Raw genomic sequence first — 26,618 nt, forward strand, 5'->3', positions numbered from 1 at the left:
TCTTATTGCCGTTTTCAGCAACACCATGTGATAAGAAGTTCACCTTCGTACTTTAGAACTCGGATGGACGCATACTACGCAGTTTTAGAGATTCTTCCTCCCACGAACTCTCAGCATATGGAATGAGATCCCTGTCGAGGTTTTCCAAAGAGACTAAAGCATGGAGTTCTTAAAAAAAGTGGTAATGAGGTTTCTTCAGGGTCGACAACGCGATACCCTTGGTATTGTAGGCGTTCATCGGCTACCGTTTATATAGTACATAGGTTGCCGTGTGGTCCCGGCATAGAAACCAAGGCCAGCCCTTCTTTTTCCGTGGGTGTCATAAGAGGCGACTAAGAGAAGGCGAGGGATGGGCAGCAGCGTCTCTCTTAAAACATCTCTAAAGCCTAACTGCGGTTGCCAATCTGCTTGCCAAACGTGGCAACTACTGGCAAAATTACCCAAAGGGGAGACATGTTCCACAGTGTACAGTAAAAGGCTGATATGATGTTGATGGTAGGCTACAGAAATACTACTCTTCACACCCACCATACCTCCCCTATAGATTACCATAAAGAATGGTTCAAACAGAGTATTAGCAGATTCTATTGACCATCTATGACACGTTTGATTTTGTTGGTCCATAATAGGTAGTGAGGGGGTTGCTTCACGTTGTGTTTGCTTGTATGTGGTGGTCAGCCGAGAACCATCATTTTTCCTCCATTGGACTCACTAATCTATTATTATTTTATCTTTTATAATTCCTTAAATTATTGGTAGAGGTAAAATTTAAAATACCATGTAATTTTAGAAACCTTTTATTTGGATGTAATAAAAACTTAGAAAATAAAATTACTATTTGTAGGTTAATAGATTCGTATAGTTAACATTTATTGATGATGAAATTTGAATGAAAGGAGATCTTTATTTTGGGCCAGATTCTTTTTTACACAATACAATCAATAGGAGGATTGTATTGCTAAAATATAATTTGATTTTCTAAAATATGCAAAATGTTATCTGATATGTTTTATCTAATTTAAAATAATGATGTGAGAATTTTATCGATTTAAATTATTTTAAAGAAAATTTAATAATTTAAAAATAATATTACAAAAATAGTTATTATTTTCAATAATAAAAAATCATCAACTACAATGTTAAATTTAGTTATTAATTATTTAATACAGTTGTTTTAATAAAAAGACATCTCAAGTTTTTACTAAAAAGAATAAGAAAAACGGAATAAAATAATACTGATGTATAATAATATAAATATAAAATTTATACTAAATTGTATTAAATATTATTTAATCTAGTTTAATACTGTGACGCGCCGCCTAGCTCTCACATTATAGCCTTTTGCAGCCTTCACTGAGATGGCCACATGTAATTTCAGGTTGTCCAAGCTCCCTTCAGCTTCAAACTGTACATGTCTCAGTACACGAATTACACACGTCTTGATAAGACACGTTGCATACACACGACCTGGAAGGTAACAGTATAAAATATAATAAGTACGTCTGATTGTTAAGAGCATTCATAAGTTTAGCTTGCCTAAGTGTGGCAACGTTGCCACTGTCTGTCAACTTTCAAAAACAATGGAACATTTGAAACAATGGAACAAGGTTTGCTGGAAGAAATCTCTTATTATAAGCTCGCCTTTGTACATTATGTTTAAAATTAATTGTTCTTAACATTATGCTTGTGTACAATAAAGAATAAAGAACATTTCATGGTATTCAGAAACCTATACATAATATTTGTAATATTTACTTAAAGAGTTATTTATTTTTTATTGCATAACAAAATTTGTACAAATTAAGCTCGCAATCTATTAAGATTATTATGGACATTAGTCCATATGGCATTCTGTATAAACTAATCATTATGTAAAAACAGAAAACGTTTGAAGTTAGGTATATACAATTCGTTCGTAGACATTTTTCGTAGAACTGCTACGCGATACAGTTACATGGTATTTATAAGTTTTTTGAACAAAGATAAACAGAGGATAACGCTCGATAGAATTTTTAAATTGCTTGAAAAAAAGAAGGTTCCTTATTCGCCATTTCGCGTAATTACATAACAGGGTACACAGAAATAACATCTGAGTCCTCAGGAATGGCAACGCATGGGGGGTATCATGGGCGAAACAGTATACTCTGTTATGTCCATGATACTGCTCATGTATATAGGCGACGGTTACCACTTTCCATCAGGTGGCCCGTCAGCTTGTTTGCCATTCTAAGTTGTATAAAAAAAAAACATACATTTGTATGTATCAGCCGTTAATTGTTCACAGCTGTAGTCAATCCGACTGCCAGTTGACACATCTGGCAGGCGGATTGGCAACCGCAGTTTGGTTTTTGGTGATGTTTAAAGAGGGATGCTGCTGCCCATCCCTCCACCACAAGCTACCTTAGTCGCCTCTTGCGACACCCACGGGAAAGGAAAAGGTGGCCTATTCTATGCCGAGACCTACAAGGCATAATTACATAATATAATCCTCACTAATATTGTGTGATAATGAAGTTGTATGTTACCGGGCGCCTTAACGGCTCTACCGATAGCCATAAAATTTGATATATAAGTAGTATTTAGAATGGAAAAGGACATAGGTTATTTTATGCTCACTAATTAATAAAAAAGATTAATAAATAAGGTCTATTACACACTAAACAATTACTTAAAAGACAAAAAGGCTTTAAATGTTTATGCATAAGATATTAAATTTAATAATTTACTCTGACATATCTGATTTAATTGTTTAACATACAATAGTATGTATGTATTAAGTATAATGTTTAATAATGGACTTCATTTTTTTAATAATTTAAATAACTATTTGTTTGCTAATCTATATTGACACAAATTTATACATAATTATAAAATCGACTTTTGTTGAAAAAATCAACCTGAAATTGTATTCGGAATATGCGGTAAGATATTAAAAAAAGACTATACAAAATACTTATAATTAAATTTTTTTGAATAAAAAAATATTCATTTCTAAAGTCGCTGATAGTTAAATAGTTTTTCTATAATTAAATTTAAGTAAGTAGGTATTCGTTGCATACCTAAACAATCCATAGTTCCCAAACTGAAAGGTATAAACGCGTTAGGATCACGTTTGCTGATGTTCTCCGGCAGAAATCTCTCAGGTTTAATCTTCAACGGTTCATCCCAGTACTGAGGATCTCGATGGATCTCGTGAATCGGGATGATCAGGGACGTTCCCACTGGTAATGTGATTTTACCTGGTAAAATAATAAATTTAATAACATAAATTAATAAGAAAAAATAAGTAACATAATAATTAACATGGACAATTGTTTATACGAAACAAGAATAGAAACAGCTGAATCGATAACGATAAGATTGTAAGAGTAAGATAAAGTATTGTAAGAGACACAATCTTAGATTTTAATGTATTTCATTTTTTTATGCAACCAGGAATTATAAACAATCTGATGGCCCACCATATGGACTGAACAGCACCATAGAGATCACAACATACACCATGACACGCGTGGCATATCTCATATTCCGCCGATGGGTATGACAGTATACTCTGTGCTGTCCATGGTGTTGTTTAAATCTATAGGCTGTAGAATCTTAAAAAATGACTAAAAATGATTGTAATTAAGTTTAAAGAAACATATTTAAATATTCTTATTCTTAGGCGACATTTACCACTATCTATCAGGTAGGCCGTCAGCTTGTTTCCATTTTTAAGTTTCATACAAAATAACTAAGGTATCAAACCTCTTTTGCCTTAACTAACTTTGATTATAGTTCTTAATAAGAATAAGGCCTTTTAACGTACATACCATCATTAATTGTTATTTCTTCTTCAACAGTTCTCTGGATTAGTGCAGCAATAGAGAAATATCTCAGTGTCTCCTTATATACCATATCTAGATATCGAAGTTTCTTTAAATCATTTTCATTAACATATTCATCATTAGGACCTAGCACTTCGATAATTTCTTGGTAAACTTTTTCCTGTTAAATAGTAAGTTAATTTATCAATAAATTAACATGTTTTTAAACCATACATATTGACAAATTAATATAATAATAATAATAAACTCTTTATTACCCACAGTAGAGATGTATACAAGGAGTATTTATACAAAAGGCGGCCTTATCGCTAAAAACAATCTCTTACAGACAATCTGGCATAAAGAATGGATAAGATAATATAATTAAATAATCTCCATTTTGTTTTTAACAAAATTGTGTAGATTGAGAATAGTACTGGCATTCTCTTTTTATGCAAAATTAAAACGAGTCTGTTTTAAAACAAAAACAAAAGAAATATCTTCGCCAATTCTCAATCAGCAAAAATACCAACCAAAGTTAAAGAACTCTATTTTTCATTACACTGTTTATTTATTTTGAGAATCTACTACTTTGAGATAAGGGGGAAAGGTATTGTTAGTAATGGATACTAACAGCCTCGTTGCTAGCAATACACCTAATCAGGTCGACCTCCACGCGGACTTGGAAAATCGTAGTTAATTATTGTTGAACTCTTCATGATTAGCTAAATGACCTGCCTTCATTATCACCTAGCATCCATCACTGACGCTACCATTCCATTTTTTATTCATTAAAAAAACTATCTTCAGATAGGTGTGACTGTAACAGTTAAATACTATAGAATTATTAATCTTTAATTGGATTCCTTTTGTCGTTTCGGGAATGCCCATACAAAATATTTGTTTTTTGCATAATTAGCTAACTAGCTTCGGTTGAAACCTAAGCTGCCACTAATCGTAGAAAGTTGGCGTATCGGAATCGTAAAAATTTAATTACTTAATAGTTTTTAATATTTTGACTGAGCCCTGCAGTGAGGCGAGACGTTCTGCGACGCTGCGAGTACTCTACTTACCCTGAAGAAGACTTCTGGATAAAGTCGAAATAATTGTAGGAAACAATGGACATAGTAATAAAGTTTCTGTTACACATACATATAGATTCCGAGATATCTAATTAAAATTATAAATATATCCTAAAGGTTGACTGTTAGAGAATGCTACTAGTATTAAGTCCACCTTTTGTACCATATTTTCTTTCGGACAATAAAGTTATTTAAATAAATAAATAAATATTTGCACACTGACCTGCCAATCGGGGAGATGCGCTAACAACATCAAAACTCCTGAAATGATCTTTGCTGAGGCTTCTTGACTCTGGAACATTGTAAATTATGTATTATCAAAGGGTTTATACTTTAGTTTACGGAAGTTTGGCAACATCGCAATTACCTGTCGATTTTTTAAAATTAAACATTATTTAGTATTTCTCATTAATTATTTAAAAAGTGCTTTTTAATAAGTTAGCAACGCATTTGTAAGTTCTTTGGTGTTAATGAACTGGGTTATATTTCCTAGCTTTAGTTATTCGTTTACTACTTCTTTTTAATAACTTAGAATGACAAACGTACTGATAATCAACTTGTTTGAAAGTGGTCGCCGTCACCTATAATCATAAACTGCACCATGGACATCACATACTATACCCATGTCTTTGCTCATGCGTTATCATTTCTAAGAACTATAGTGTTATGCCTTTGTAATTTCATTGCTATATCTCTCTTCAAACCAAAACACGACATTATAAGCACAATTGCTTTACGATAAGAACATGAATAGAATAAAAGTACTTAAGTAGAAGACTTGTACAAAATAGACATATAAGGGGGGAAAAGGATTGTTAGCAATGGAGTTCGACAGCCCCATTGCTTGCAATATACCTTATTAGGTAGACCTCCACGTGGTTCCCCCTGGAAACCATCGTGAACAATTCTTGTTGAATTCGTCACGAGGGGCTAACTGACCTACTTCATCCTTACCTATCATTCTTCACTGGTGCCCCGCCGGTGTATACCGATAGCGCGGGTAGGGTTACCATTCCATTATCATCCATTTAAAAAAAAATAGATATATTGTAAAACTTACGCTTTGTAACTACTTACGGTTGTGAACAATGTAAATATCTCATGCTTGATTTCCCTGTCGGTCAGTTCGCCATTAATATCGTATCTGTCCACTATACCTATCGCTTCTTCATCAGAATCCATTTTTAAGTCCTTCCTCCGTTTTTCCAATATATCCGATGTCAAATCATCGATCAATTTAATGAAATATCTCTCTTTAGCTTGTCCACCAGTGATCCAGTTCACAAACGGTATGGAAAGCCACCAATGGGTCATTTTTGTAAAGATATAGTCATATATGCTGTTACAAGTGAAAAAAGAAGTTTTTGTTCAAATAATATTGACTGCCACACAATTATACTCATCGCCTGATTCTAGGATACCCTGTGTTATGAGCAATAAGTAACAAACTTCTGGAAGCACAACCCAAAATATTCAGTAAAATAAAAATACTTTAAAACTGTCTCAAGTATCAAAAAAATTAGACACAAATATAGTCGGACTGAATCGAAATCTGAACCTTTTTAAGTCGATTGAAGTTGAGTAATCTAGTTTTAAATAACATGCAAAAAAAAATGTTATTCTATTATGATTGAATATAGACCGAAATCAAATTTATAGTCGACTTTTTAAGGAATCGTTAATAGGGGCACTTACGTTACTTACTTAGGTGTTTCTATTATAACTTCCTCCATGCGTTTTATGTTTCCCGAATCTTTCTTAGAAAGCCCCATGAGAGTTTCTGTAAGTGAAAATATAAGTAAACAAGCTAAAACCTTTCTTAGGGGGGTAGGAATTATTAGTAATGGGTCTTACAGCTCCATTGCTAGAAATATACCCTGTCAGGTCAACCTTCTCGTATACCCTGGAAACCATCGTGCTAAATTTCATATGTATTTAACACGATAGGTTAACCAACCTGTTATTTTTTATTCTCATCTGTCATCCCTAATTGGTGCCCCGCCAGCGTATAACGGTAGCGCAGGCGGGGTACTTATTATTATTATTATCCATCAAAAAAAATTTCTTGCAAAAGTTATAACATTTATTAAATCAATTTTTTAAAAGATTCGAAAATATAGTTTTGAATTAGTCACGCTGTTCCAAATAAGATGACTTCATCTTTAATCTGCAATCTGCAAATACATAGTACAAGTGGGATAATTTGTTTTTTAATGGGTGAAAATGAAAATGGAATGGTTACCCCGTTTGAGTTATCACTATACGTTTGAGAGGCCACGAGTGAGGTTGAAAATAGGTCAGATAATTTATCGTGACGAATTCTTCAAGAATTAAGCAATATGGTTTTCAGAGAGAACCGCGTGGAGGTCAGTCTGATAGACAATATATCTTGTATTGTAGTAGGTAAGTAATTATATACTTACGACATACACATTGCGTGGTGAATTTGACCACGTCTAAATAAACATCGAACGTCGTATTGGGATCTTTCATAATTAATACTTTAATTAATTCTTTAACTTCTTTGTTGAAAACAGTTGAATAATGAAGCACTGATTTCTTATTATATGATGGATTCGCTATTTTCCTGTGATTTCGCCATGTTGGCCCTGAAAATTGAATTTATTTATTTAATTATTTATTTAACTTTAATACACCTAGAAAGTGTAATCGACCGTAGACAGGAATAATAGAAAATATAATTGACGTGAGTACGTTCACTGTATTGTATAGATAACAATATTAATTTTATATATAATATTAATTTTATCACATATATATATATATATATATATATATATATATATATATATATATATATATATATATATATATATATATATATATATATATATATATATATATATATATATCAATAAAATTTATAATATGTATGCATATAATTTATTTTTTATTTTATTTTTATTTATTTATTTAACAAAGTATGTTTGTATTAGCACAGAATTTATCATTGCCTCCTACACTAGGCTGAGCCTGTCCTGTAGGAAGCAGTACTCGTGTTATCATATACATGCATATAGATTTTAAACATAGGCTTTTTAGCAGTACTGACAATTGTGTAACTAATCTGTATAATACAATTATTTTATTTATTTATTTTTTCTTTCTCTCACCACCAATACACATGTATAAATAAGTATTATGAATGAGTGTGTGTGCATGCGTGTGTGTGTGGTGTGTGTCTCTCTCTGTGTGTGTGTGTGTGTGTGTGTGTGTGTGTGTGTGTGTGTGTGTGTGTGTGTGTGTGTGTGTGTGTGTGTGTGTGTGTGTGTTTTTGTATGTATGTGACCAGTATTTTCATTTATATGATTAACAAGAGCATGTTTTCAGTATCGTATATAATATTTGCAAGTCCAAGCTATGTCAGACAATAGGTATTTATAACAACCAGGATTTTAGACTTGTAATTTTTTTTTATACAATTTAGAATGGAAACCAAGCTGAGTCTATAGAGAATGATTTATCGTGTTATAACAATAACACCATGAATGTCATAGTGCGTAGCATATCTATGGCGCCCTTCAATTTGTCATTCATTAGAACCACATGTTATAACCACGTAAGTACTTCATTATATTATCCGTCAACGGTCCACTGCTGAACATATGCCTTTCCCATAAGGGGGATTTGTGCCATTGTTGCCACGCTTGGTACATAATATAGATATTTAATTACACTGTATAAATACTTAAATCTCATTAATCATAAAACGAGCACTCAGGTTATGGAATGAGGTCTCTGCCGAGGTTTTCCCAAGAGACTACAGCATGGGGTTCTTCAAAAGGGGCGTAAAGAGGTTTCTTCAGCTTCGGCAACGCGCGCGTAATGCCTCTGGTATTGCAGGCGTTCATAGGCTACGGTAACCGCTTACTATCAGATGGGCCGTATGCTTGTTTGCCACCTCAGTGGTATAAAAAAAAATCATAAAAGAAATTATAATATTGTACCTCCAGTGAGAATTCCTTGCCCAATAAATGGCACCATAAAGTTATACAATGGGCCCTTCTGGTTCACTTTGTTACTCGTAAGCAGGAACTGTAATACAAGTCGGACTTATTTCTAATATTATTTCCTAACAGTCAACTTTAGGGAAGTAATAAAAAACATGAATATATGCTACGCGACTTAAATACATTTTCAACCGACGCCAAGTTCTCAATTCGGTTTGTATTTCTTTTTTATATTTGTTGCCTCATAACTTTGTAAATTTTAAAATCATCATCATTGTCATATCAGCAGTTATCTGTCCACTTTCTGAATATAGAGCTCCCCAATAGAGTGCCACAAATAACGGTCCTGAGCCAACTGCAACCACTGACTCCCTGCAATGTATTTGAAGTCATCCATGTAATGGGAGGTAGTCCTACACTGCGTTTACCGGGGGGAAAGGGATTGTTAGTAATGGAGACTGAGAATCCCATTGCTAGCAATATACCCAATCAGGTCGACCTCCTCGCGGTTCCCCCTGGAAACTATCATAGTTAATTCCTGTTGAGTTCATCATGATGTGCTAACTGGCCTGTTTTCATTCTCATCTATCACCCTTCACTGGTGCTCCGCCAGCGTATCCCGTTAGCGCATTTTCACCCATAAAAAAAAATACTGCGTTTACCCGTACGGGTCGGCACTCAAGAAATATATGACCACTACTTAAGAAGCTATGTGACCAGCCCATTGCCACTTCAGTTTGCTTATCCTTCAAACTATGTCGGACACTTTTGTTTTTATATTATAAATAATATAAAAACAAACTTTAAGAAACATACCCTGACATCATTAGGATTTTTCACACAAATATTGAGGTCCGGTCCCAACCAGAATTTAATATATTGACCATATTTTTCCAACAGGGCCGCTATTTTAATAAGTTGCTCTAAAAAAAAAGAAAACAATAACAATGTAGTCTTTTCGATTCCAATCACGTATTTTGTTTTGTTTATTTTGTGAATTGCATTAAGGAAAATTTTAATGCCTTCTACTTGAGTATTTTTGTCACGGATTAAATTAACAGCAACGTGATACCTAAATATGTACATACACGTATCTACAGACAGTTTTATTCATAAAAATTCTAGTAACTACTAAGAAAACTAATAAAAATTCTATATAGTACACCTATGTTCTAAAACATTGCCTAATATCATAGATTTAATTTCTTAAGTTTATTTAATTTTATTTCGTTAATGTTTATTAGACTGATTGATAGCGTACTTTACATTTTTATTTAGTACTAGCGATACACCGAGGTTTAATAATTTTTTTTTTTAAATAAAAAACAGTCCGTGTTATTCGCTGATAATGTAGTTTTCTATAGGTGAAAGCGTTTTTAAAATCGATTAAGTATTTATTGAGTTTATCAATTACAAACAAAATGTTTTTTACTGTAAAATGTTCCACGACTATGCAATTTAGAATAGTAAACAAATTGACGACTTACGTGGTGGAAAACAGTAACTGTTATCTATATATACGGGTATAAAAAAGAGGATCCTGATGGATTGTCTGGCTCATATATAAACGCAAAGCTTAAATTGTTAAATCTTGAAATTGTACAAATAAGTTTTGCATATATCGTAGGTAAGCTTTAAGAAATAAATTTTGAAAATTAAAGCCATAAGGGAGTAAAACGGGGCTTGTAAGTTTGTATGGAATTTCGCCAGTTTTAAAGTTAGACATGTGAATTTGAGTGAAGCTACGGCAAAAGCCAGTCTTTAATAATATGAAACTTATTATAGATATCACAGAATATACTCTAATAATTTTTTTAATTATAAATCTAACATATTATAAATCCTTACTAATATTATAAATGCGAAAATGAGTTGGTTTGTTTGTTACCTTATAGCGCCATAACCGCTTTTTTTATATAACTTAGAATGACAAACAAGCTGACGGCCCACCTGATGGAAAGTGCTAACCATCGCCTATAGACATGAGCAGTACCATGGACATAACAGAGTATACTATTTCGCCCATGATATCCCTGAGGACCGTTGCCATTCCTGAGGAATCAGGTGTTATTCCTCTGTATCCTGTAAATTCACGCCATATCCCATCCTTCCAAACCGAAACACAGCCTACAAACACAACTGCTTTACGGTAGAAACACGAATAAGGCAGAGGTACCAAAGCAATTGACTTTTGTACAAAGTCTCCCTCTGGTACCGCTTAACGAATTTCTATGAAATTTGGTATACACATACTTAATAAAATGAAGAAGGCTACAGGCTACTTGTTATCCCGGTCAGTAAATATATCACAGTCATACGGGCAAAATTACAGGTAAAAGCTAGTAACTTATAAACCGGAACTCTTAAGCAATTGGTATACCACGCATTGTTTAGCAGTTTACGCTATTTGGACGCGACAGTTTAATTATCTATGTCTAGGAATGCAATTAGTATCATCAGAAAATAGGTAAATAATTATATGTTCTGACTTACGCGGTCATTGTGACCTATAATTGCTTCCGACAGCTAACTGACGAAGTTTAAATAAACCCTATCAATAATAAATGTAAAAATCGATTCAGAATTGGCAACGTAATTTCGTAATATAGTTGCAAAAAATGTTAATGAATACATTGAGAAGCTTTTTGCGACTATTGTACTTGAACCATTTTTTGTTAGGGTAGGCAAAAAAAGCTTTTTTCCCAGCATATATCGATAGTGCAGACGGGATTACCACTCCATTATTACCCATAAAATGTTTTTTTTTAATGTGTCTATGATATTGATAACATGTCTATGATGGAGGGAAAGGGATTGTTAGTAATAGGGTCTAATTTCCTCATAACTAGCAATACCAGGTCGACCTCCACGCGGTTACTCCTGAAAACTTTTGTGATTAAGCTAGTGGAATTCGTCATGATTGGGTGACGGACCTGCTTTCATTCTCGCCTATCGCCCCTCACTGATGCCCCGTTAGTGTATACCGATAGCACAGACGGGGTTAACATTCCATTATTATCCATTAAAATAAAAATAGTATTTATCTACTCTGAATTCTACCACCGCAGGGAGAAGGTAATGAACATAAGTAATGAGCATTAGTTATCCTTTTGCAAGCAATATACCCTATCATGTCGATCTTTACGCGATCGCTCTGGAAACCACCTGGTGAATTCGTCACGATGGGCCAACTGAGCTGGGCTACCATGCAATGAATTTCTGAATTTTCGGACTTAATTTCGTGATTTTGTTTCGTTCGTGTAAACAAAAACACGAAACTAATTTTTCATTCGTGTAAATGAAGCTTACGATTTAACACAGTAATGATTTTTTACACACTTATAATATTTTTAAACGGTATATATTATGTAATCTTAGGTTCAAATTTGTTTCGTTCGGCTCCCAAATTTCGAAGCATATTTCATGGTAGACCCTTTGATTTCATTCTCCCTTATGATGATAATGATACACCAGGGGGCCTACCATGAAATGAAATTCCGAATTTTCGTGCTCAATTTCGTGTTTTTGTTTGTGCCTAAATCGACCCAATAAATGGAGCTTATCATTTCATTCATCATAAATCCTATCCTAATAGTCCAGAGGAACGATATTTTAATATTTTTAATAATTTTAAACGGCATGTATTATGTAATTTTAACATCAAATTTCTATTTTGTTCGTCTCCGAATTTTTGTAAAATATTTCATGGTAGGCCCTCAATACTCGATATCGTATAGCGCAGGCGCGGTTACTATTTCCATGTTCATCGCATAAAAAAATGCTTTATTTTACCAAACATCGGCCTCAAATGATTCATTATTTAAGAACATACTTACTTTCAGGTTGTGTCATAAATATCAAAGCATTCCCAACAATTGGCAGAGCCGGAGGGCCTGGTACCAGTTTGGCGAGCTCCAGCATCCTCTTATGTCTCCATCTCCAACATTGCCAATATACCAGCAACATTACAGCAGTTATGGTACCGAGCACAAAGTGTATTTCATTCATTGTACTTCCCTAAAGGAAGAATAACATGAATTATTCTCTACAATATATGGAATTACGATATGCAATTAAAACATTAGGCAAACAGTTGTGACGCTAAACCAGTTAGAATGATACAGACTGACGGCCCACCTGATGGAAAGTGGTAACCGTCGCCTATAGATATGAGTAGTACCATGGACATAACAGAGTATACTGTTTCGCCCATGATACCCCCCATGCGTTGCCATTCCTGAGGACTCAGGTGTTATTCCTCTGTACCCTGTAAATTCACGCCATTTCCCACCCTTCAAACCGAAACACAGTCATGCAAACACGACTGCTTCACGGTAGAAACACGAATGGGACAGAGGTACCCAAGCAATCGACTTTTGTACAAAGTCTCCCTCTGGTGTGTTGAATATAAGAATACATTATTATAGAAATGTCTAATATATTACACATCGATTGCTTCGATACTTACATTTACTATTATAATTTATATTAGATTTTTAATTTAATTTGTTCTTATTTTCTTATAATTCCAGAATCGATTTCTAGGAACCGACGTTAGGTTCATATATAGATATTTTATTAAAACATATTAATATATCAATAAGGAATAATAATAAATAAATTGACCACAAAGATGTTTTACGAGTATTTCTCTTTCACGAGCCCTACTCTCGCACCTAATATCCCAACATTCTCGATTAAGTATTAACCATTTCACTCGATTGAGATGTAAAAAAAATGTAAACGTATCCCAAAACTATGAATATTTGATACTAACAACAATAGTTAATTAGTTATTAGTATTATAATTTGTTATAAAAAAATAATAAAAAAACTTACCCTCTATTTTTAAAATATATTTCGTGTTATTTGGATAATAAATTATGTAAAAATATTAAAACAATTTGTGTTAAAACAATGTAACAAAAAATATATTTTACAAAACGCACTTTTTTATACAACAATACTTTTTTTTATTGTCACCACAACGTATCTACATGCTTCGCGAAGCAAGAAGGCACGCAATGTGGTCAACAAACAGATCGCTATCCGTGATAAATGTAGTCATGGTCACTTCAAAGGACTTTGTAATCTAAATGATCTAGATGACGTCCGCGATTCCATTTACAACTTTTGACAACCTCCGTGGTGCAATGATGAGCATGTTGCATTGCGTAAATGAGGTACTAGTTTTTGATTCCCGGTCGGGTCAATTTAGGAAAACGAACTTTTACAACTTGACTCGTGATTGGATGTTCTAGAATGTACCCCTCATATGTTCGTTCTCTGGTTCTTCATAACATAGGCTATTCGAGCTTGAGAACCAAGCGATTGGAGTGAGTGTGAGGCACTTATTAAAAAATATTCAAGTTTAGAATTTTATTACAAATTTCCAATTTTATTACCTTTATCCAAGTATATTAATATCTAATTTGTATCACGTGGCATGCGAATAAATATAAATAAATAAATAAATATTGGCCGTGTGGCCCCGGCATAGAATAGGCCACCCCTTCCTTTCCCATCCCTTATAAAGCATCTCCAAAGCTGACTGCGGTTGTCAATTCGCCTGCCAAGCTTAGCAATTATTAGCAAAATTTCCCATATACATTATACGGAAAAATATTTCTTGGCTGTTTTTGCGATCTGTTACTTGGGAGCCGTGGAGGTAGACCGGTTGACTGCGGCTACAGTTTCAGAAACCGGTGGTGTTGGAGTATCAGCTGGTTTATACTTTTTTTATGGGTGAAAATGGAATGGCAGCCCCGCCTGCGCTAACGGTATATGCTGGCGGGGTACCACTGAAGGGCGATCGATGAGAATGAAAATAGGCCAGTTAGCCCATCATGACGAACGGTGTCCAGAGAGAACCACGTGGAGGTCGACCTGGTTGGGTATATTGGTAGCAATGGGATTCTTAGTCTCCAATACTAACAATCCCTTTCCCCCCGCTGGTTTATACTTGGCAGTCAGCTTTTCCAATTCCTCGATTTTGAATAGTTTGATACGAGATCCGTTCGAGAGTTTAATGCTTATAACTCTGACAAAATTTGATTTTTTATTTTTAAATTGGTCACATTTTTATACATTAAAAAGTAAATGTTTTTTTTTGGAACTATACACAAGTGACATACACAGCATAATGTTGCAATAACGATAGTCGTGACAAAAATCTGTTTATATTCCAACAAATAAAAATTTCCTTTTTTTTAGGCCAAAACGTAACCAATTATTTTATGCAATATTGATTGTTTGGTAGTACAAAATATTTGTTTTTAGGTAAGTGATATTAAAGAAAGTAATATCAATTTTTAAAAAAATATTTGTAATTTGGGGTATAAAATTATATCTGGCAAACTCGTTGAAAGCAAATGTCAAATTTTAAAAAGTCAAAGTTTTTGAAATTGTTGACGGAACGGTTTTTTTGTTTAAAAATATTATTTATTCTAGTGTTTAAATAATATAGAATAAAATATCACATCTAAAAGAGTTGAAACAAAGGAAAGAAAGGTGAATATGATAAACAATCAACTCAATAGTACACTGTTCGTACAAATTGTACTTATTGAGTGACAGTATATGTTGTGTATATTTTGCTAATGAGGTATAAATTCTTTATTTTTCCAACATAAATCGGAATGCCCATATTTCAGATGCCAGCAGTATATACGTTTTCACGAAGCGATAACGAAATTCTTCAGGAGTTATTGCGAGTATTCAGTTCTGGTCGTGGTACAGCTCGCGAACAATGGGGCATGCAAGCTGAACTGCTAGTAGAGCCGATCGGATGGGACGCGCTATGGAAATTGTCCAAAGATTTCTGTAAAAAATTTGGTTAGTTACTTGAATTCAGATAACTTAGGCAGCTTAGTGTCTGTCCTTAGTCTCTTCCACTGAGGATTAAAGGACAAAAATGTTACATGAATACTTAAATAATTTAATGTATAAAATGAAAACTGTAACATAAGCTTCTTAAAAAGGGTGTAATAAGATTTCTTAAGGGGTGAGTAACATGTGGGTACATTACCCACAGGTGCTAAATACGGTCCAGCTGTGAGACCTGAATGCTTATATTAGCGCACCCCATTATCCAGATACGTTTAATGTCCCACCAGTTAGAGCTAATCTACTTCAGCATGCTCCCTTAACTCGTGCAGTATGGTTATTAAATAACATTATAAACATCATTAATATTTTTATTAGTATCCTGCCAAAGATATTAGAAATGGCTCACAAATATCTGGAGTCTAGTTAAATACTTTCATTGTAATTTTGTATGTTAGCACACTAGATTTATAACATTGATTTGACTTTTGTTGTCATGTTGTAATTGTTTTTAATGAATAAATAAATAAATAAATGTGTGAGATTGGACACCTAATTACTAATATGTTTGGTCCTGTATTTATAGACATGAATGTTTTCTTACAGTCGCGTCGGAAACTATTTGCGCATTGTAAAATGATCAAGAAATTTTATTTTAATTACAATTAGAGATAACTAAAAAGGAAAATTATGCACAGTCTCGAAGATTCATGTGTTTAAAAGAAAATAGACACATGTGGCTTATAAATTGTTGCTTGTAATAAACAAAATTAAATATTGATCATAATTAGTTAATTCGGAAAGTATTTGCGCCAAAAGTTTTTTTTTAGTTTTTCGTGTTTAAATTGTATATGTTACTAAAAAATAAGTGTTTTTTGAATGTTTATGTTTAGATTGACTTTACATCTCCTAAAATTTTAATTAATTAATTATTATAATATTAATATTCTTATCAGAATGCCAAAAAAAATATAATTAACGGTTCAAGAGTGTGAAATAACAATTAATATGAAAAATAATGGAATAAAAATTTCTGAGATTGCTGAAAACATGAGTATTCCACTAAGAACAATTCAAGATACAATTAAAAAAAATTCTGAACGAAATTCAACAAAGTCTTTGCCTCGAAGTGGCCGTAAACGCAAAACAAGTCAACAGAACAGACAAACGAATCGTTTGATTAGTGAAGGAGAATCTAAAGATAAGAGCTACAGAAATAAAGGAAACTTTAAATCTCGATCTGGTTATAATACAAATTAAGTTCAGGATTGTTGAAGCTGGATTTGTAGGCCGTATTGCCACACGAAAGCTATTTATTAGCGAAAAAAACGGAAAGGCGAGATACACAATTGCCATCGAACACCAAGATAAACCATTGGACTTTTGAAAAGCGATAATTTGGTCTGATAAGTTGAAATTTGATTGTATTGGATCAAAATGACGACAATATCTGTGGCGAAAACCAAATTCAGTGCTAGAATCGAAAAATCTTGTGGGTACTGTTAAGCACGGCGGTGGATCAGTACTTGTATGGGGATGTTTTTCATATAACGGTGTTGGAAATCTTCAGATTATTAAGGGCAGAATGACCGCAGACTCTTATATTAATATATTTGAAGATAATTTGAATTCATGATAAAATTAATGTTAATAAAATGAATTTTAATAATAACTGGATTTTTCAACAAGACAATGATCCTAAGCATAAGGCTAAAAAACTATGTTTTGGTTTGAACAAAAATAATTTAAACTACTGACTTGGCCTGTTTAAAGTCCTCATTTGAATCCCATAGAGCATCTATGGCATCATTTGCATGAAAATGTAAAGAAATCGGACCGACAAACAATTAAAAATTTTACAAATCGCCTTGAACAAGAATGGCATAATTTACCATTACAAGAACTACAAAATCTTGTCGAGAGTATCCCAAGGCACTTTCGAGCAGTCATCGCAACTAAAGACGGCCCTACAAAATACTAGAAATAATTTATTTCTAATTATAAACAATTTAAAATTAAATATTAAGTCAGCGCAAATAATTTCCGACTGCATGGATTTGAGAATATTTTGAATTTTTTTTAATTTATAAATAATTTTGATTTGCAAATACATTATCTGAATAATTAACACTATATTTCACTATTTTCTTAAATATCTTGAATAATTTGAATCATATTTAACACACAAATTCATTAAAATGTTATAAAATTTTGCGCGCAAATAGTTTCCGACGCGACTGTATATTATTAAAGTTTTGAATGTTCCAAAATATGAATTTAAATTTTTACTAACTGTTATGTTTAATCAATTATAACTTTTGTGTTAATATTTATGTTTCCAGAAGTGAGATTCCCATGTGTAGCCTATGTAACAGTAACATCAGTAGATTTTGAAAGTCTGTCAGCTTGTGTAGAAGTGCTCAGTGTGCAGCATGAAGCCGTATCATTGCCGGAAGCAGTTGGAGATGTTCCATTAATAGAACTCTGGCCCACAGTTGCACAGAGGGAACAATGTGTCAATGCAGCTACAACTGCAGAGTTCTTAGATCTATTACGGTAAATATATACTTAAATCTTAATCTTCAAATATCTATTATTGCATCATAGAACTAAAAGAATATTACTACTCTTCATTAGTATATTTAGAATTATTTTCTATGGGGAGCATGGCCCTTTAAGAAAAGTATATTTGCCCATAGTTGACAACCAAATATAGGCCTCCCCCATAAGGAAAGTTTTGCCAGCAGTTGCTACTCTTAGCACTTGCCAATCCACTTGGTGTTGGCATCTCAGTTAGGCTTTTGGTGATGTTTTAAGCGGGACACTATGGCTTATCTCTCAATGATTATGTTCATACTTTTTATAATTAATAAAAATGAAATGGTGATCCTCCCTGTAACATAGGTTTCACACTGGTGGAGTACCACTAAGAGATAATAGAATGCAAAGAAACCTTCAGTTGGTCCCTTAGGCAATAATTCAATAGCAATTAACATAAAGGTTTTCCAGAAAGAATACTAAGAATGTGACCTGTCTGGATATATTACTAATAAAGGGCCTGCTAGCTTACAATCTCCTTCTCCATGTTTGGCTCAAACTAATTGTTGCTCTATAGTGACTGAAAGTTGACATTTTTATTTTTCCATTATGGAAAAACAACCATTAAAACCCATGGAAAAAAATAAGGGGTAATGAAGGTCATACTTTGATACATTTATTAAAAATATCTGTCATAAAAATGTCAACTTTCAGTCACTATAGAGCAACAATTAGTTTGAGCCAAACATGGAGAAGGAGATTGTAAGCTTGCAGGCCCTTTATTAGTAATATATCCAGACAGGTCACATTCTTAGGATTCTCTCTGGAAAACCTTGTTGTTAATTGCTATTGAATTATTGCCTAAGGGACCAATTAAAGTGTTTTTTTTTTCATTCTATCATCTCTTAGTGGTACTCTACCAATGTGAAACTTATGTTACAGGCAGGATCACCATTCCATTGTTATTAATTAGAAAAGTATTAGCATGTGGTCATATGTTTTACAATGCTTACAGTTTCTTCTATAATGATATTTGGATGCCATGGGATGATGACCAAGATAAAGTCTTGCTTCCAAATACAATTCAAGACAGAATGCAACTCTGGTCTGAAATACACAATGGTACTATCCCAAACTGTGTGGCTCGTTCCATATTACTGTTAAGGAATAGTGCAATAAGTGCTCATGAAAAGTTGAAAGAGTTGGATACTTCTCTGTGCGAACTTGATATACCTGATGAAGATGGTAAGATACTTATAAATTTAATAACTTAAAGATACTTAATTTATAAGAATAGAATTATGGTAATAATATGTCATTTTAATGGGTTAAAGATGCCAGTTACTGCACTGGTGATTACTGTTATATATCAAAAGGTATGTATTTTATATTTATCAGATGAAAGTATTTTTTATGAAAGTGCTTCTTTAGTTTCAAGACTATTTGGGACTCTGCATCTGAATTATAAGGTGTTCTTACAAAACCTAAAATTGTAATACAACATAAAATTGTAACTGGACAATGTCTGTACATGTTATGAGTAATATGGATACTGATGTGATATCTATATATTGGGTTCCTTTGGATATTGAGGGCAGAAAAAAGGTCATATTCCATTTTGATATCGCCCATATTGGTGGGCTATTTTCGAATATGTTAAAATTCTTTTATATAATATTATTTTTTGGACAGCAGACTTTTAACATATTTATTATTTGACCAGTACATAGATGTTGTCACTGTAATATATAGATATTCCTATATATTATATATGTGAGTGATATTTAAAAATCCTTGATATGAAGGATTTTAATAGAAATAAAAGTTGCCATAACAATACTTTTTACGATTTTTCTTTGCTTATTTGTTCTGGCATCATGCAAAAACTGTTTATTTTCCTATACACATTATCTAAAAATGATAATAAATTAATTTATTTGCTAAAGATAGATAAAACTCTATAACATTTCATTTCAGATTCATTACTACCTCCAAGCTACATATCTCTGTGTGCAGAGATGAACGCGCGGTTAGATGGGCTAATGTCGAAATGGACACTCTACGAGAATCCGCTAATTAGAGAACAGTACTTGGCCAAAGCAAAAAGTAAATGGCAAAAGAACAAGAATAAAAAGCATGTTAGTAGCATCAGCCTTTAAATATTACTTTTATCATCATAATTATGTCAGCGTTAACTGTCCACTACTATACATATTCCTCCTCCATCTATTTTAGGTTTTGTTTTATACAACTTAGAATGGCAAACAAGCTGATGGCCCACCTAATGTAAGGTGGTAACCTTCGCCTATAGATATGAGCAGTACCATGGACATAACAGAGTATACTGTTTCGCCCGTGATACCCCCATGCGATTGACAATAGTTGTCACGCTTGGCAGTCAGATTGGTAACGGCAGTTAGATTTTGGTGATGTTTTAAGAGAGACGCTGCTGCTCATCCCTCAATTTCGGCCTTAGCATATCTGGTACTAATCCATCCAAGCATATGAGTTTTGTATAAAGTCTTTCTGTGCTATATTTTAATTATTATTATTTGTTATGAAATCTTATTGTCAAAATAATTGCTTAATATAAATTAATACCTAAACAGTTTACTGTACTACTAAAAAGCTATGTTACTTTCAGTAAGCATTTATTTGGCAACACGATTCCTGTTTCCTACAGAATCAATGTGAAACTATGCTGATACAAACATACTGTGATAATAAATAAATTTTTACTTTTATTACATTCTTTTATTCCAGGTCATTGCACTTTGGCAGGGTGGTTCGCCGCTCGAGTTCAATGAAATATCCAAATTCTTGCGTTCTCGACTGTCAAATGAGCACACTCTGACCATGATGGTCTCGGCTGAGGAGGGACTAGCACTGGAGCCTGAAGAGTTGGTGGTTTGCAGTAAAGTGTATGAAATTCCCGAGATGCCACTATCACAGATATCTGTGTGTAGTTTGAATGGTAAGTTGCTTTTATTTTTTTTATATCACAAAGTTGGCAAACAACCATTATAGCCTGTTTGATGGTAAATAGTTACTGTTGTCTATGGATGCCTGCAACACTACTTGTTTGTGATAATAAAAGTGACCATTGTGATGTTGGATTTATACATACAAAGTATAGCCAAATTTTTGTTTTTCTATAAAAACACATATTCTTAATGATAATAATGGAATGGTAACCTTGCCGGCGCTATCGGTATACCCTGTCGGAGCACCAGTAAATGGTGATAGATGAGGATGGTCAGTTAGCCCATTGTGACGGATTCAACTAGAATTAATCACAATAGTTTCTAGGGGAAACGCATGGAGGTTGACCTAATAGGTTAATTGCTGGCGATTGGGGTTAACGTCCCCACTACTAAGAATCCTTCTCCTGCATCAATTGACTCTTTGCAATGCATTTCAGGTCGTCTCTCCATCTAATGGAGTGTCATGCTACACTGAGTTTTCTGTACGAGGTTGGCACTCAAGAACCTTTCTTCCCCATGGGTTGTCTGTTTTTTGAGCTATGTGACCAACCCATTCCCACTTCAGATTTTTTATCTTTCGACTGTATGTATTACATATTATATTTATGATCAATGTATATTTGTATTATGTTGTTTTGTACAGGTTCGACGCTGAAAGCTGCTGATATGAGGTCATGTTTATTTATGTTAAGCGAAGAGTGCAGATTGCGCGAACTGACCCTCCACTGCGCGCTTGTGAACACAATTGTAGTGATGCGAGCGGGCACGCTACACATCAGCGATTGCACGTTTTTAGATGACTCTGAGAATTCACAGGTAAGATACCACTGGATACGGGGGAGGCCTATATTTAGCAGTGGACAGTTAAGGACTGATATAATAATGTTTATTTGAATTTAAATATAATAACATTCTAGTGCCATATAGTATCAAACTAACTACCTTTTCCATAAAATTTAAATACTAGAAATCTTTTTTAATTATTAGTATGTTTTGTTTTTTACTTTCAGACGAAGTCTTGTCAGAAAAATATTAATAGCTACAAATAGATTTATGTAAGACGTTTAATGTGTTTTTTTATGCAACTTAGAATGGCAAACAAGCTGACGGTCCATCTGATGGAAAGTAGTAACCGTTGCCTATAGACATGAGCAATACCATGGACATAACAGAGTATACTGTTTCGCCCATGATACCCCCCTGTGTTGCCATTCCTGAGGACTCGGGTGTTATTCCTCTGTACCCTGTAAATTCAAATTTATTGAATAAATGTAGACATATACTGAGAGTACTAGATAAGTGAGAGAAATTCTTAAATATTTTTTATACATATAATATAATAGATTCATATGGTATTTTAACGTTTTTCTTCTATGCTTGTTGCAGAGGGATTTCGCACAAGGAATTGTGGCGATGTCTGGCGCTAACATACTATTAGAAAACTGTACATTTGTTAATTTTTATTCAGCTATTGTTGTACACAAGGGTGCTAAAGTAAGTACAAGCTTGTTTATAATGTTAACAGTCTCTTTAGACAAACATCCCAATCATTGGCGGACTAATTTTTCATACATATCCCTATTCTATGTATGTTTATTTAATTTAAATTTCACTTGCAAGATTTTAACTAAATAAACAAACACTTATACATACAAATGAGAATTGAATAAAAAGTAACATTACATCAACTTCTTAAACTGGGGGTCTCATTCCGCTTTGCCGATCTGGGCCTCTGACGGGCTTATCCTGCCACTGATTTCAATGGTGAAATGTAACCTACTCTTACATATTTAAGCATTAGCGTATTTAGGATGGGGATATAGAGGGGGGATGCCCACTCCCAAATTGTCAGGTGTCCATCTCAGGTTTAAGCAACTTCGAAAGGAAAATCAGAAAATAAATAAACATGCAATTTGATTTTCAAAATTCAAATATTTTTAATGTTTAATCATATAGTTCTTTATCAGTGTGTATAAAGTAAACTTTTGAGCAGAATGTACTGTTTAGTTTCTGGGTATTAACTATTATTTTTAAATATCAATATTTAGATCCCATATTTTTTAGGAATTAAGTTCTCTTATATCACATGACTGAAGTTGTCGGAAAATTAATTTTCTATTAATATAAATATTTTCAGGTTGAATTACGCAAGTGCCTAATAAAGGAATGTGATGTTGGTGTGCAGATGTACTCTGGCTCCACAGTAACCATAAACAGCACCACAATAACTAATTGCACCGAGAATTGCATACGATGTGAAGTGGACAGAAATACTACGGTCAAACAGAACATGTTAGTATAAAGATAAATTTATTTGCTAATATTAGCGCATAAAATGTTCTTCAAAGGACACTGACACTTTTAAGTGCTCTACAAAGTCAATTTATACTATTGTATTGTGAGGAGTCTGCTCTTTATCTATGTTTTACACCAGTTACACTAAATAAATAAATAATAAACAAATCTGCTACTATAATCAGTATTAATTCGGTTTCATTATTATATATGAGTGATTTTAATTTTATTTATTTATAAATATGTAACAGAGTTGTTTAAATAGTGTATATATATATATATATATATATATATATATATATATATATATATATATATATATAATATATAATAGTACATATAGCATTATATCGAATACTAGGTCGCCTGTTGCATTTTTTATTGTACCTCCCCTACCTGCTATACCATCACTGCAGTGATAGTATGAAAATACAATGTTTATCGTCTTTTTTTTTCTCACAATCAAAATAAATAATAGATTAGTTTGCCAATTGTATAAAGCTTCTTGTGGGGTAGCCAGAGTGGAACAAGCGCGATAGGCCTTTCATAATATCATATCAGCTGTTAATTCTTCATGGCTGAACAAAGCCCCCATAAGGGGTTGGGGGGGTTGCCAGTAGCTACCATCAACTGCAGATAGGCTTTTGGTATTGTTTTAAGAGGAACACTGTCGTCCATCCCTCGCCCTCTTTTAGTTGGCTCTTATGACACCCACGGGTAAGGAAGGGGTGGGTCATTCTATGCTGGTAGCCACAGATTTTTATTTGTATATATATTTCATACTTAGTTCACTTCAACTCTTCTTATACATTGTTACAAACCTGAGACTCATGATTCTTCTAGTTCTCATTGCTTATATTCTTTATTAACTTACAGCTTATCTCTCTTCTATTATGTTTAAAATAAGATAATAATGTCTGTGTATACTTTGTCCCCAGAATGGAAGGATTGCAAGTAATGTCGAACTGCACAATTGGCTCTGGCAACTTACAAAAAGAAATATTGGTCGTTCAGCAAGATTTCGATTTATTGTAGCTCTTAAAACCACGTAATAAGGTATATTCAAATTAAAATGCAACTTGTATGATATGAAAGAATTGTATAAAATGTAAACAGCTAAAATAATAAAATACAAACGAGACCCTTCTAAGGGAGCGTCCAATGATTACGTGAGCTTGAGATGGGAGTGGAAGAGATCTGGAATCTCATTTAAGTATGTGGGGAAGCAGGTCAATGAATTTTCATTAATATTCAGTGCATTTTTTTTTCTTCTTTAACTGCAATAACTAATCGAAGCAAAAATACGTCAACAAATGTTATTAATCTCTTATTTAAAGTCTCAAAGGATCATCTCAAGGACATCTCAAGTGTCCTACAAACTTTGTATTTTTTCCCAATGTCCTCTACCCAAAGATTGTCTGGAGAGATAGCTTAGTGATAAGGTCCACTTTTGTAGCACTTCTCATTAAAATTCACTGTAGTTATTATTTTATAAATGTTGCAATAAAGTGTAAAATTAATAAATAAACTACTTATTATTTTTAATAGCAAACAGTAATAAGTTTTATATAAAGTCATTTTATATAATCACTTGTGATATTTCACACAAATATTCGCTGTGAAAACGAATAGTTATGTCATCATACGATAATTAATAAATAGCATTCATAATCTACGCCTATTGAATTAAACTTCTGTGTTTGTATTGCGTGGCGTCGAGTTACTACTTTCTACCGCGTAATGCGACCGAGAGTATCCAGTTTGATGTATTGGCGATCTGTCGCGGATGACGTTATGACGACGGCGACTGAAGTTACGTTAAACACAGATTCATTACACATATTATGTACGTCTATCAAAACACGTCGGTTTTTCATATAAAGAAATCGTATTAAATAATACCAATATTGTGCAGGAAGTATATCGTTTTATCGATTAGTACCTTTAGATACCGATAATTTCAAGTAGATACCCTTCTGATTTTTTCCAGAAGATTGTAGTAGTTAATTTGGCAATATATATATGTATATATGTATATGTATATAGCACTTGTTGATGCATTTATAAATATTATGAGCAAGGGTGGACTTAGCTCTGACAGAGATCTCTTCCAGTCAACCCATAAATTTCTAATAATATTTAGAATACATAAACAAATATATGTATATAATAAACGATAACACAAAAAATTATAGGGGGCCTTACCGCTTAAAGGATCTCTCTCAGTAAATACATAAATAAGTAATCCGTAAATATAACTGCGCTCCCTTGTTCGCGTGTACTATAATAAAGTTTCATCACAATTAAAATAAAATTATTTCATGTTGATGCTGGAGATATTTATAAAAGATAAAATAAATAATACACAATGTTTTTTACACTTTTTTATTAAGCCGCCTGTTAATAATTACAATTAATACTTGATAAGACAATTATCTCAGAATTAATCGTTACCCGACTACTGCGAAGTAAAAAGAAGGATTATTTAAACTGTTTATTGCCATTATTTGTCCATATTTGGCTCAATTTATTGTGAAAATTTCCACATAATCAATGTGAAAGTTTTTAAAATAAAAGCTAATATCCACGGTACAGTATCAAATATTCTAGATTCCACGAGACAGGTTAATACTATTGAGGACTTTTAAGACCAAAAAAGGAATAGGACCTATTGTGCATTGTTTATTGAGGAAAGAAATCAACCATCTTTTCTATGGATTCCATGTATTCTATTGTCAGTTTTAATATTAAATGTAAAAGAGAGTTAATTTGTTACATTTTATCTTAACGTCTAAACCAATCGCCATGAGACTGACGATGAGAACGACATGTATTTCCTATTATTCCATATTCCTGATAAATTTATCCAGTTACGCAGACGAAGTCGCAGGTAAAGATTAGTTTTCAATAAACACTTTTGTAAAAGTCCATGCACACTTCACGTAATGAATTAATTAATGATAGTTTTTTTTTTTTATTTAAATATCTGTGTTGTATAAAATATTTCTATTATGTCCATTTATTACAAATGTTGCCATTAACCAAACATTGTTGAAAGTATTATAAAAAAGGAAATAAATGTTGATAAAAATATATGTTTTTTTAATTTATCTTTGT

At 33.1% G+C, this 26,618-nt stretch overlaps 2 protein-coding genes across 2 annotated transcripts; one reads left to right on the forward strand and one right to left on the reverse strand.

Moving 5' to 3' along the window:
• Nucleotides 1-781: 781 nt before the first annotated feature.
• Nucleotides 782-13,907, reverse strand: LOC113513523 (cytochrome P450 4V2-like). Its single transcript, XM_052895951.1, has 11 exons — nucleotides 13,699-13,907; nucleotides 12,696-12,876; nucleotides 9,676-9,782; nucleotides 8,857-8,944; nucleotides 7,312-7,497; nucleotides 6,593-6,668; nucleotides 5,966-6,227; nucleotides 5,112-5,180; nucleotides 3,813-3,987; nucleotides 3,060-3,239; nucleotides 782-1,467 (listed from the first exon to the last, which is right to left on the reverse strand). Exons 2-11 carry the CDS (start codon nucleotides 12,865-12,867, stop codon nucleotides 1,295-1,297), a joined length of 1,488 nt encoding a protein of 495 aa, XP_052751911.1. The 5' UTR covers nucleotides 12,868-12,876; nucleotides 13,699-13,907; the 3' UTR covers nucleotides 782-1,294.
• A 1,325-nt stretch (nucleotides 13,908-15,232) lies between these two features.
• Nucleotides 15,233-26,596, forward strand: LOC113521037 (protein nessun dorma). The gene is made up of 10 exons (XM_052896045.1): nucleotides 15,233-15,369; nucleotides 15,513-15,693; nucleotides 18,027-18,240; nucleotides 19,238-19,467; nucleotides 20,200-20,360; nucleotides 20,986-21,196; nucleotides 21,850-22,022; nucleotides 22,593-22,700; nucleotides 23,344-23,498; nucleotides 24,440-26,596. Exons 2-10 carry the CDS (start codon nucleotides 15,513-15,515, stop codon nucleotides 24,534-24,536), a joined length of 1,530 nt encoding a protein of 509 aa, XP_052752005.1. The 5' UTR covers nucleotides 15,233-15,369; the 3' UTR covers nucleotides 24,537-26,596.
• The last annotated feature ends 22 nt before the right edge of the window (nucleotides 26,597-26,618 follow it).

This window comes from Galleria mellonella, unplaced genomic scaffold (genome assembly GCF_026898425.1).
Source record: "Galleria mellonella isolate WM207_F2 unplaced genomic scaffold, CSIRO_AGI_GalMel_v1 utg312, whole genome shotgun sequence".
NCBI classification, from domain to species: Eukaryota; Metazoa; Arthropoda; class Insecta; order Lepidoptera; family Pyralidae; genus Galleria; species Galleria mellonella.